The sequence below is a fragment of the Nanorana parkeri genome, unplaced genomic scaffold, assembly GCF_000935625.1.
Source record: "Nanorana parkeri isolate BGI_ZX_2015 unplaced genomic scaffold, ASM93562v1 scaffold210, whole genome shotgun sequence".
In the NCBI taxonomy this organism is placed as follows: domain Eukaryota; kingdom Metazoa; phylum Chordata; class Amphibia; order Anura; family Dicroglossidae; genus Nanorana; species Nanorana parkeri.
The window spans coordinates 1,416,546-1,429,491 of NW_017306478.1; the positions used below are offsets into that span (position 1 = coordinate 1,416,546).

Here is a 12,946-nt window from a genome sequence, read left to right on the forward strand (position 1 = left end):
TTTGTACCTTCTTTCATAATAATATAACATCAAAAGCAGCCCCCTGCCCGGTGCCCTTAAAAAAAAAATATCTTGCCCTCCAAAAATCATCCAGGCTAGGGCCGGCATGACTGATCTCTATGGGAAATCTTAGGCAGCTCCCTCCAGTCCTCCGGATAGCTGACACCGGGGTTTACGTTGCTATAAGCGGCTGCAGACTAATGTTTCTTGCCGAAAAGGCGTTCCCCGGGGGGGTCTGTATCTTTGCATTACAGCCGACTCGTAATCCTTTGTGAAATGACTACGCAGCTTTATCGATTGCGTTACGCGGACAATTTCGCTTTATCTACTTATAACGTTCTTAGCACAGCGGATCCGATTGGCTGCACCGTCCTGCGTGTAACCTTGACGTGACTTTGTTGAGCTACAATACTGGAAAGACGTCAATCGCGGGCTGCTTCTGGCCATACTTGGCGGTGTGCCGCCTGCTGCAGTTTCTTCTCGGGGAAATAAGCTCAAGTTCGGAGACACGAAATTGTACGTCAATCAATCCAAAGATTTGAGAAAAATGGCGGCTCATTAAGAAAAAAATAAAGCGTTGGTTATGATGTTGCTTTTCTATCCTGTGTCTGATTCTAGGCCGGTTACAGGAGCTGAGATATAAAAAGATAAATATTGGCTGAAGGAAAACGGGAGGCAAAGCAGAGCATCCCAGAGAACACGACGTCCTTTCCGTGCCCCCCCCCCCTTCCTCCAGGAGCCCCCAAGCCCAAGGATCACGTTATCTGCAAATACTAACTTCATCAATTAGAGCCGGGGTCAGCCATTCCGGCCCTCCAGCTGTTGTAGAACTACAAGAGGCATTGCAAGGCTCTGGCAGCCACAGGCAAGAGTTCCAGAAGCAGATGCATGGTGGGTTTTGTAGTTTCACTGCAGCTATAGGGCAGGAGTCACTGACACCCGGGTTAGAGGGAGATGCCAATGTGTTTTCCGTGCAAGAGCAATCTTCTACGTTGCCCCTTTACTGCCTCCGGAAGTCTTGCCTGTGGCTGCCAGAGCCTTGCAATGCAGCCGGAGGGCCGGAATTGCCCACCCCGGCTCTAATTGATGAAGTTAGTATTTGCAGATAATGTGATTCTCGGGCTTGGGGGCTCTCAGAGGAAGGGGGGGGGGGGCGCGGCAAGAACGTAGGGTTCTCTGGGAAGCTCTGCTAGCACTTGAACCTGTTGACAAGTCCCTAGAAATAGAACAAACCCGAGAAGTGCGGCCCTTGGAATAGAGCCGAGAGCCCAACGCTGAAAGGTATTTCTTGGTCACCGTGCGCCCAGAGGAAGTCGCACACGCAGAAACGTTCTTATCACGACAAACTGTTTTGGTGGTCAAGATTGGCAATGTTTAGTCACTGGAACCTACACCGATACTGAAGACACATCTTTAAATCGAATCATTCTATTTAATGAATGAATAAATGTGATATTCTGATTGGACGTAAGAACAATTAAAGCATGTGTGGCTTTTTTTAAGCACAATCCTCTAGAAACGACCGGTAGGGAGAGTAGTTGTTCCCGGGAGGACGTACCTGTATGTCCTTTCGTGTTTGCCTGTGCGCGCACAAGCCTCTGCTCCCTTCTTCATCAGACAGCGTTGGCTACAGGCACAGAGCTGATTGTACCGGCTCTGTGCCTTGTGGTCATCATCGTGGTCGCATTGCCAAGCCCTCGCCCTTACTCTTGCCAACAGAGGAAGGGGAGAGTATAAGAACAAATTAATGAATGATTAATTCATTAGTTCCCGATGACGACAAGCTACAGCGGCAGTAACAAATAATAAAGTGTGTTATCATTATTAACCCTTTCTCCCCTCCTCCCCTGTATAGCTCCATTCTGTCTCTGCATATTAACCCCTATTCTACGGGGTCTGTGCTTTAAGGAAATATATAACTCTCAAAGAGAGCGCATGTGTTAACCTATCCTCAGCATGAGGCATCCTGCCAAAGAACAGTCATATAGAGATTACGGGTAGGAAGGGGTTGGTGAATTTCTGATGCAGTAAATCCCAAGCTTAACACAACAAGCCAGTATTCTGAAACCACAAATCTAATGTTAAAGGAGAACTATGGGGTCGGTGTTTTTCCCCATAGTTCTCCTTAGGCCCCATTCACATTGAGCGATTCGCAAATCGCGCGTTTGTCACGCGATTTGCATTTTGCGCGATATCGCGCAAATGCTTGCATTACGCAAGCTAGTATCGCGGCAAAATCCACTCCAAAAAGGGTCCTACTGTAGCGACGCACGACCCGCGACAGCGACGGACAGAGCCCCATTGAGATGCATTGGAGAGCGATATTGCGCGGTAAATAGCCACGATATCGTGGAAATTAACGTGCGATAAATCGCTCAGTGTGAATGGGGCCTCAGGGTAACACAGTCTCATTGTCACAGGTCGGCTAGAACTATGAGGTGAGTGGAAATTACTCACCTCATAATTCTCCTTTAAGATTAAAGTTGACTTCTGGGCAAAGCAACGGTGTCTTTTGAGGTCCCTGTCACACCTTATCCAGTGCGTTCCAGTACGGTTCAAGCCCGGAACACAATGGATTGCATACTTTAAGCCTGGCCGGGCGGCGGCGTGGCGGTGCCATTCATGTCAATGGCACCACAGACACGCCCCGCCCGCAGTGCGATCGTCCGCACCGGAAGGCAAGGTAAAGGAATGCCCTCCGTTCCAGGTGCAGTGCACGGAACAAAGGGCATTGCTGTACCTATCTACCTATAGCTTGATCTATATGGGTTAGAACCGTGCCGGAATGCACTGGATATGGTGTGACAGGGCCCTGAGGACTTAGGGCTTGTTCACACCATGCCCGGACCAGAACAGTTCTTGTCCGCACCTGAAATGCATCACAATGTATTCCTATTGTGTTTCTGGGCTCTGTTCACACCAGTGCAAAAAAAAACCCAAAAATGCACCAAAAAGCATCAGAACACATAAAAAATGCACTGCGTTTGCAGATCTGGTCCCGACATGGTTTGAACATAGCCTAAAGCTGGCCATACACTGATTGAAAGTCTAAAAAGAAAAATGCTATTTGTGATTTTTTTTTAAATGGCCCTTTTATGACCAACTTTATACAAAACAAGTACATTTAGATAAAGCAAAGTCACCTTACACAAGTGCATGTGTTTATTCATAGTGGCCGGTATGCTCTGCAGGGCAGCGTAGTGTTGATGTCGTTGTATTATCTCCTCTGTGTGACATTGCTTGGTAGCTAAGGGATTGTAATGCTCTGACATCACTTATTATGTTTTGATGAAGCTACCTCAGTAACACATTTATATACTGAGCTTCCATTGGCCCTCTCCTGCGCTATGTGTTATGGTGGCCTTCACCGTGTTGGTATATAGAGCCCACTGTCGTCTCATGTGTCATAATCTGTCCTTAAAAGACATTTGTGGAGGACCCCCATGAACTGTACTCACACGCTTGGAGCAAATGACTCGAGATGACAAAGAGAAGAAAGACCTTGCCTACAGTGATTTCAGTACAGGTATTCCTCACTTAACGACCGAGTTCCGTTCCTACGACCAGGTCGTTAAACGAATTGGTCGTTAAGTGAGGAACTCTATACAGTACTGTACTGCATTAGTACAGTACTGTATAGTGTTGCAGATGTACAGTACCGAACAGTGTACTGTACATCGGGCAATAAAATACTTATCGGGACCCGCAGTGAAGAACGGAAGACATCACTTCCGCCGGCGACACGCCGCACTGACACTGACACGCAAGGTCGAAGGTCGGTCGTAAGTGCGAGTGGTAGCAAAGCAGGTAAGTTGGTAAGCGAGGATTAGCTGTATATTTTTGGATGTGTCATTTTGACCCCCCCCCCATTTATTATACTACTTGCTATTAAACCCTGTCCTGAGATTGGCTCATTGGTCTGCTGCTTCTCCTCTCGCTGTCCAGTCACAAGCTAGGGGAGGGACAAGAACTGCAAGTGCCACTGAACTGCATCAGAGAAACATCAGGTCTACTGCTCTGCTCTGTTCTATGTGGGAGCAGGGCCAGATTTACTCTCTCTGCTGCCCCAAGGCCAGGTTCCTCAATGCGCCCCCTCCCCAACAAACCGAATGGAGAATGGCGACCAGATGGCCAGAATAGCGGGGGTCCACGAAAACCACGCCATGGAGGGAGGCAGTCAGCAGGGACAGAAGCAGCTGGAAGTGGGGGCGGACCATGGAGGGGGGAGTGGGGGGGGGGAGGACTGACCTGCAGCCATATTACAAGTGATCTCAGCGACATAACCGGGCGGCGGTTTCCCCTCTCTACATTTAGCTCTGCTTGCCCGAAGCAGCGCTAAATGTACAAAAAAAACTACCCGCCCGGTGGCTGGGCCTCCCCTCTACTCCCTGCTGCCCCGAGGCCAGGCCTTGGTGGCCTTGTGGGAAATCCGGCCCTATGTGGGAGCTGTATATATATCAAGACTTGACAGACAGAAATTGAAACCCTTTGACAGGTAAAACAGCCTCATTATACGTACATCATCTGTGTATTTTTCTTGGAGTTCAGCTTTAACCCAAGAGCTGCCTTGCAGCCAATTCCATCCCCACCTTCTGGGGCTCTGGCGCAGTCTGAACACTCCTTAGACTATGCCCCTTGCTGAGAGCTTACAACTACCAATGGCAATGGTATCCAACCAAAGCCGTGACACATGGACACTTGTCCTGGAGGTGGCCATCATTTTCCTGTAAGGACATAATAAGCTGAATAACATTCCGAAAAACCTAGCCACTAATCTATTCTACAAAAGGGTTCCCAGATCAATACAGCAAAATAAATGTAACCTAATTTAGTAACAGAAAACATAAATTGGCTTAATCAGGTTTCTCACCTTGCTGGAGGGCTCTTCCTTGTTTACAGCTGACTCCTACAGAAGAAGGCTCAAGCTTAGGAACAGTTAAACCCTCATTCATTTTGCAGCTTGAAACATCCAAGTAAGGGTAACCGTTCGCCTGGCATTAGGGTTATCTGTTTACTGCCAACTGTACCCCCATTTTGCCCCCATGATTATGCCAATCAATGCTTGGAACTGTCCTCCTATAAAATTTCCCCACACAGAGGTTCTTTATTTTGCAGAGCTTGTCTTGTGTCCCTCTGAACCCCAAGGTCCTCAGCAATGGTTATCCCATCATATGTTCAGTGTTGTTAAGGTCCCTATAGATGGATCAAAGTTAAGCCAATTACTGCTGAATCCCATGGACTGAACGAGACTGCATGGCGGCCTTTACACTCCTCTCAGCATACGGATCTCAAGTGCTTAATGTGATTCTTTTTGGGAACCAGTTTCTCACCACCATAGGGTCACATTTGCCTTCCCAAAATATAAAAGGCTCCTCTCTATGAGTACCCTGCACATATGTGACTTTAAAGTGAGCCTGTGACCAGGTTGTGGACATTCACGTGTATACATATTCTTCACAAGCAGTAAATGAGCATTTAAAGCTTTGAAGCAGTCACTGATCTCTATAGTTGCAGACACTGTGGAACAATGAATCCTCACAGTTCATAGCAGAAATACTCAGGTAATTCTCTTAACAGTCCAGCTCATCCTGCTTCCCTCTTCCCAGCAGTGCCTGAGAAAACCTCAGTCCCCCTTTCTCCCTTCCCTGAGCAGTTCAACTAACCCTTCTACCACCATCCACCAGTTACTGGTGGAGGGGAACAGGGTGAGTTGAGCTGCTGTGTTACTAATGGGAGGAAAAGCTGAGATTTTGGGAGGAGGGAGCAGGTGAGCTAAGCTTCTGAGTAACTGCTGGGAGGGAGAAGTACGGGAAGCTGAGCTGTTAAGTCTCTGCTGGGGGAAGGGGGAGCTGAGCTGCTGGGTTATTGCTTGGAGGGGAAGCTGAGCTGTTTACTAACGGCTGGGTGGAGGAGCAGGGTGAGCTGAGCTGCTGATAAAATGACTTGAATGACTCCAGTGCTTTGGCTGTAAACCTTAAGAATGAATTGCACCACAGTGCCTGCAGCTACAGAGGTTAATAGGGACATGTTCTCATACAGGCTCATATGCTACTTCCCAGATAGCAAGCAATTGAGCTGCAAGTTTGAAAATGCCTCAAAATTTTGTTGCACAATTACAGCAAGTCTGCATTGCAAGTCTCCAGATCAACATGCTTTGCAAAAGTGCTGCACACTTGCAGAGCTCTTGCTAAGACCTAGGACTCTTGCTGTAGACTTGCCAAACAAATTTGCTACAAATTCAAAGAGTGTCAACTAGAACTTGTGCTGCACGTGTTCTTCAAGTCTATAACTTGCCAGGAATGTGTGCAGCAAGTTAACAAGAATTACAATTTAACCCTGGCACAAGTTTGTGGCAAGTTATCCTTGCTATCTGGGTTGTTAAGCACTATACTCAGAGTGTTCTCTCTCCAGAGTCTATTTATTTAGGGAAATCACTGCAATTTCCCCAAAGCCTGGGCACTGGCACGTCCACGTTTCACCCGAAGGGCCTGCGCTATGACCAGTCAGGGGACTACTCTCCTGTTTAGTGCTTGCTTGGCAAATGCTTGGTGTTCGAGTAATATGTTGCTATGCCAAGGCCGAGCCCCCCCTGCTAACTGTCTGCCTGTCTTCATTGTGCCTCTTGTGCTCAGCGTTCTCAAGTGCCTGTGTGCTTCCAGTATCCAGTGTTCTCCACTGACCTTGTGCTTCTTGCATCCAGCGTTCTTCAATGGCATTGTGCTTCTTGTGTCCAGTGTTCTGCACTGTCATTGTGCCTCCTATGTCCAGAGTTCCCCATTGCCATTTGGCCTCCTATATCAAGCATTCTCAACAGCCATTGTGTTTCTTGTGTCCAGTGTTCTCCAGATCCACTGTGCCCCATAGGTTTAGTGTTCTCCATTGCTATTGTGCCTCATGTGCCCAGTTTTCTCCAGTTCAGTTTTGCTTCCTATGTCCACCTTTTCCTAGTGCCATTATGCTTCCTGTGCCCAGCATTCTGCAGCGCCATTGTGCTTCCTGTGCCCAGCATTCTGCAGGGCCATTGTGCTTCTTGTGTCCCCAGTTCCGTTGGGCTTCTTGCATTCAGCATTCCCCAGCACCATTGTGCTTCTTGTGTCCAGCGTTCTCCATTACCATTGTGCTTCCTGTGTCCTGCGTTCTCCATAACCATTGTGCTTCCTGTGTCCTGCGTTCTCCATTACCATTGTGCTTCTTGTGTCCAGCGGTCTCCAGTACCATTGTGCTTCTTGTGTCCAGCATTCTCCAGTAGAATTGTGCTTCTTGTGTCCAGCGTTCTCCAGTGCCATAGTGCTTCTTGTGTCTAGCATTCTCCAGTACCATTGTGCTTCCTGTGTCCAGCGTTCTCCAGCGCCATTGTGCTTCCTGTGTCCAGCGATCTCCAGTGCCATTGTGCTGCTTGTGTTCAGCATTCTCCAGCTCCATAATGCTTCCTGTGTCCATCGTTCTCCAGCGCCACTGTGCTTCCTGTGTCCAGCGTTCTCCCGGGCCATTGTACTTTCTGTGTCCAGTGTTCTCCAGTACCATTGTGCCTCCAGTGATCTTTGTGTTTCTAGTGATCCCTGTGCACTCCCGTGGCTCCAAGTATACTCGTGAGCACCCCTCTGTCTCCAAGTGCACCCCTGTGCGCCCTCATGACTCTCACTGCACCTCTGGATCTCCACACAGCCAATGGTACGCTGTGCAGTTGTCTGGCCTGCTATGTTCCACCGTCAGTACCTTCTGCTGCCTCTCCACCTTCAGGTAAGCACCTGCAACCATCTGGACTATCCTTCTCTTGGTAGAGTTGTACCCCTGTCCATGATAGGTCACCTTAGTTTATCCTCACTTGACTGTGATAGAGACCTCACACATTCCTGGAATGGGAGCTATAGGCACCTGGACTGAGCCAGGTAATACATTTAATGTGTCATCAGTTACCCCCGGGGAGCAGAAAATTCTACGTTCAGCAGGAATCCGGGAAGCAAATTTCTCCGTTCCTTCCAAAACCGCTTTAGACTCATTTGCCAGATGAAACAAGTCATTTCTCAGGCGCCTTTTTTCTTCCTTTTTCACTTGATTAATAAGTTCTTTCAGTGGGCTGAATTCAGCTCCAAATAAAAACGCTGTCATCTGTAGGGTTTAGAGTTACTTAGATTGGTGCTCTCACTTTCCGGAAAAAAAAGAAAGATGTCATTTCCTTAAGGAGCGAGCCTTTGGTCATGTGCTACATCTGTGACACGAAATTCTCTCACCTGCTCCCACACACACTTCATGGGAGAGAAAAGTCTTGTGTGTGCTTTTGTTATTTCATTTTATTTATAGTTTTTCGAATGTCTATTGAGGGGAAAGAAAGAAAAAAAAAAAGAAAAGATCTTTAGCATATTCATCACTGCCACAATTAACTCCACCACGTTTAACCCTTCTGCCGCCAGAGCCATTTCTGTGTTAAAATGCACATTTTAGGCCTGAAAATTGCTTAAAGCCGCCCAAATTCTATGTTTTCTGAAGGCAGAGACCCTAGAAAACAAATAGGCGGCAGCTGCAATTTTTTTATGTCACACGATAATAGCGCAACAGTTTATCACACCCAAATTTCCAGCAAAAAATGCACTCAGATTAATTTTAGTGCACAGAAGCACCATATAATACCCTATTTTTGGGGTAAAATATAAAAGATGAGGTTTCAAATAAATCGATACCAAAAATGTCAAGTCTCAAAATTGCATGAGCCAGTGATATGGGGAAAAACTATGGCGCCCAAAATTGTTCATAGGTGACGCTTTAAATCCTGTACAGGTCATCAGTTTAGAGTTAAGTGGCTTTAGAATTGTTGCTCTCACTCCAGCATGCGAGATCTTGGGCAGTGAGAAGAGGAGAGACACAGTGTAAGTCAATGCAGGCAGCCGGGAGCGTGCACGTCGGACAGACACCGTGGGACACAGAAGACGCAGCAGTCTGCGCTGGATAAGAGACCTACACCATTGCTGGAGGGATTGCTGAATACAAATTTAAGGAAGAAGATGATTGGATTAAGAGGCATCATTTAACCAGTTGACATCCGCGGTGTTAAACCCCCTTCCCATCCAGGCCATTTTTCAGTATTCAGCGCTGCGGTACTTTAACTGACATTTATTCCGTCATAGCGAGCAGGAAAAAAATGCCGTCTGGCGACGGCAACCCGCAGATAGGAGTCAGCCGTCCGTCCGTTTTTTCTTAACGGGCGGATGGCAAGAGGTTAAGGTAAGTCCTTACAGCAGCATTGAGGGGGGGGGAGATTTGAGACTTGTCACTTTAACTTTATTGCTATCACATAAGGAGGCCCCTGATTAGTGATGACAGGTTCTCTTTAAGGAGACATTATAGGTCTATTAGACCCCTGATGCCACCTGTGCAGCCCATTGATTCTAATCAAGCACAGGCTGTACTTGATTAGCCTTATCCCTGGCCACAGCGGCCTGGGGAATGACGGCTCTGAAACCGAAGTGACGAAACTCTCATCTGTTCCGGGTTCCTTGGATGGAGAGGAGATCATCGAACAGATATACACCGGCAATGACCATCCTGGGTCCACAGGTGGGGCAACAGAGCCTGAGACACATGGCTGGGGTGGAGCATGCTGCAGGGCTCCTTTTTTTAAGCAAGTTAGCGTGAAGGACACATAGCTAAATATTCTTCTACCTGTGGAAACTTCAGAAGAGTATTCATCACAGTGTCCTCCAATGACCTCCTAGAGAAATGGTTTTAGGGTGAGTACAAAAATCCTGTTTCTAGTGCCAGTTGTGCTCTTGTAGCCTTTATCCTGACGCCCTCACCTATAGATCCCAGAAAGATACAATCTATTGTTTTGGGGTATAAGGGTGACTCAAATTTACCCTCCCCCCCTTTCCCTAGATCATCGCAGCACTCATTTGTTTTTTTTTGTTTTTACCTTCCTTACGATCCTGTCGCAGGAAACAACTTTAATTACTTCCTGTGAGTTGGGCGATCTCATATCATTTCGATGCAGAATGTTCCTAGCGGAGTTCTCCTTTAAGAAAAACATAATCAGCAATACATCCGAAAGAAAAAAAAAAGTCTGATCATGTGAGCTGGATGACACGGATAGGATTCCGTTCTCTCCGAGCTGTCGGAATGTCGGTGTTAAAACATTGCGAGCTTGTTTCCCAGTAAATTACCAGGTTGCCTTCCGCTGACTACATGGGAATTATAGAAAGATCTGAGCGTATAATTAGCTCCTCTCTCTGCGGAGTTCTTCCAGGCACCCGGCCCAATATCTGGAAACAATTTAAGAAATCATAGAACTTGTCACTCACTTGTCTCTCCCTCTCCGCTTCACACACAAGATTCACAAATATCTACGATTCACCCCAAGGGGGGCTTATGTCTCCCCGTCTACAGACCCCAACCCCCCACCGACCACACTTCAATAGAAAATACATAAAGGGGGCAAACTCTATCTATCTATCTATTCTATCTATCTATCTATCTATTCTATCTATTCTATCTATCTATTACCCCCTCGCCCTCTCTCCCCATATTATATTTATCTTTTTTTTTTCTCTCTCTCTTCTAGCTTTCCATATCTTATATGTATCCCCCTGTCCTGTATTTAACTTTGTATCTCTCCCTCCTTTTATATTTGTGACATTCTGGAAGTTTGCACGGTTCATCATGTGTCTCAGTGACCGGTGTAGGTGGTGGATTTAATGTATCTATAGCAGCGGTTCTCAACCTGGGGGTCGCGACCCCGTCGGGGGTCGAATGACGATTTGCCAGGGGTCGCCCGGGAGTCTCTCGCTATTAGATAGCGGCTCCCGGCCGCCCGGGAGAGAAACACTTCCTCCCGGAAAGGTTTACTCTGCTCGATCGATTGGCTATTTTAAAAGGAACCTAGCTATGCATTCCTATGGCGGGTTTTTTGTTTTCTATTCTGACGGCGTACGCCAGTGGTTCTCAACCTGTGGGGTCGCTGTGTGATTTCTGCTTTGCTAGGTGAGAGTCCTCCTCAGGCCGCTCCTAGCGCAGCAGTGTCAGTTCTCCCGCCACGCCGCCAGATGTCGCTGCAGCAGCCGCGTCATCCCTAAATTTTACCGTTGGGGGTCACCAAAACTTGGCAAATGTTACCAAGGGGTCCCGGCCCTAGAAAGGTTGAGAACCACTGATCTATAGGATTTGAATGAAGTCAGGTTGGACGGGGGCAGAGTCCATCTATCCTTCATGATCCCACCACTACTTACTTTGCTAAACTTTCATCATCGGGATCTGTTGAGATGACTTCATGAGTTCTATGTTCTGGTTTGTGCTCCAAGGTCGGTGATGGCAGTGAGTTCTTATGAGGGGTCCATTGAAGAGAGCAGGAAATGGAGCCATTAGAGGAGACGACAGTGACTCGTGTGATACAATTTATAAGAAATAGAGGCTTTAAATACATAAATAGTTGTCAGCTAATTCCCTATAAAATCTTCTGCTGTTTAAAGCTGAACAGGCAGATAAAAATGAGACAAAGTAATGCAGCTCTGTAATCAATAATACATCATAACATGTTTCAGGCTGGGGGGCAGGTGTTTGGGAAGCCTTTTAGGGGGGAAAAGCATTGGCGGGACCTCACATTTCGGGTGTTGCTCATGAATAGTCCACTGAGAAGATTTCCTCTGACTGGCAGTGTCATAGGGGAACATGGAGCCAGCTTCCCGTGAGATCAGAAAGCTGGGCGGCGAGTAATGACCCGCCTCCCGGCTTCCTGATTGGCCGAGAAGCTGGCTCCATCCTGATTGGCCGAGAAGCTGGCTCCATCCTGATTGGCCGAGAACCCAGCTTTCCAGCCAATCAGCATGGAGCTGGGAGGTGGGTCATTACTCGCTGCCTAGCTTCCAGATTGGCCGGGAAGCCGGCTCTATCCTGATAGGCTGGGAAGCCGGTTTCCCAGCCAATCACAATCAAGCTGGCCAAACAACATGGAGCCAGCTTCCAGGGCACTCAGGAAGCTGGTCGGCATGTCATTACCCGCCGACCGGCTTCCTGATTACCCAGGAAGCCGGCTCCATATTGGCGAGTACCGAAAGCAAAATATCGGTACTCGATACCCAAGAAACAGTATCGGCGCATACCCAATTTTAATGTCTACAGTGTAATTTCTGGAGGCTGTGGATTGATCTTTGCTCGCCATGTACATGAAGGTTGAATCAGCCATATGCATTCCCATGTGTCCCCATTGTGTGTATCAGTGCTTGCCAGGCATCTCTTTCATCTCTAATGGGACCCCGATGCATGTCAATGCGGTAAACAATGCACCTGAATCTCCGCAACACATACATGTGCATTGGCATGCATGGCTTTGCTGCTCTGATGGTTATTTTGCTGCCCGGGCCTTACGAGCTCGGCCTTTGCAGGAACGGTGGAGACGTTTCCCATCTACCCGCTCACCATGAATGTCGAAATATTCTTCTGTATGTTTCCAATGTAAAAATACTGCGATGTGAGGCTGGAGGAGCGCATTGTAAATTGCCTGCTTTTCTTACTAGAGGCCTGCAGTTTAGCTGGCAGAGCGGAGAGGAGTTGGGAAATTGGACTAGGATCTTTAATTTCACGGATGACGGAGCAGTGAAGACGGGGAGCGTTGCGAGCGTCAGGTACAGACTCACACAGAATAACAATGGACGGCAGAGCACAACAGACGGTACAACGCAATCTGTCACACGCTGTCTGCTGCTCTTTCCGCGCCGGCTTAAAGGGTCCTTCCTCCCTTCCCTTGGCTTACAGTTTAGTACGGGCCTGTTTATACTGTTGGGCTTTAACACACACATTGCAACGAGCTACAGCGCATGTGACCGAGTTGCCCGTTATAAAAAAAAGTGCTTCTTCCAAAATTATTTAAAAATATGGCGTCCAATTTATTTTGCATTGGGAAGTCAATAGCAAGGCGTCAAAATGCAAATAACATTCATTCCAATGTGTTGTCAACAAGCCT

The 12,946-nt window shown here is 47.5% G+C and overlaps 1 protein-coding gene across 3 annotated transcripts in view; it reads left to right on the plus strand.

Moving 5' to 3' along the window:
• ST8SIA5 (ST8 alpha-N-acetyl-neuraminide alpha-2,8-sialyltransferase 5) overlaps positions 1-12,946 on the plus strand; it is a 52,696-nt gene that overhangs the window by 12,307 nt on the left and 27,443 nt on the right. The window contains exon 2 of one of the 3 annotated variants that reach the window (XM_018555715.1): positions 12,501-12,608. The exons of the other annotated variants lie outside the window; for them this stretch is intronic. Within the exon in view, the coding sequence (XP_018411217.1) occupies positions 12,501-12,608 (108 nt within the window). The remainder of the gene's footprint in view (positions 1-12,500; positions 12,609-12,946) is intronic. 3 annotated transcript variants of the gene reach the window in all.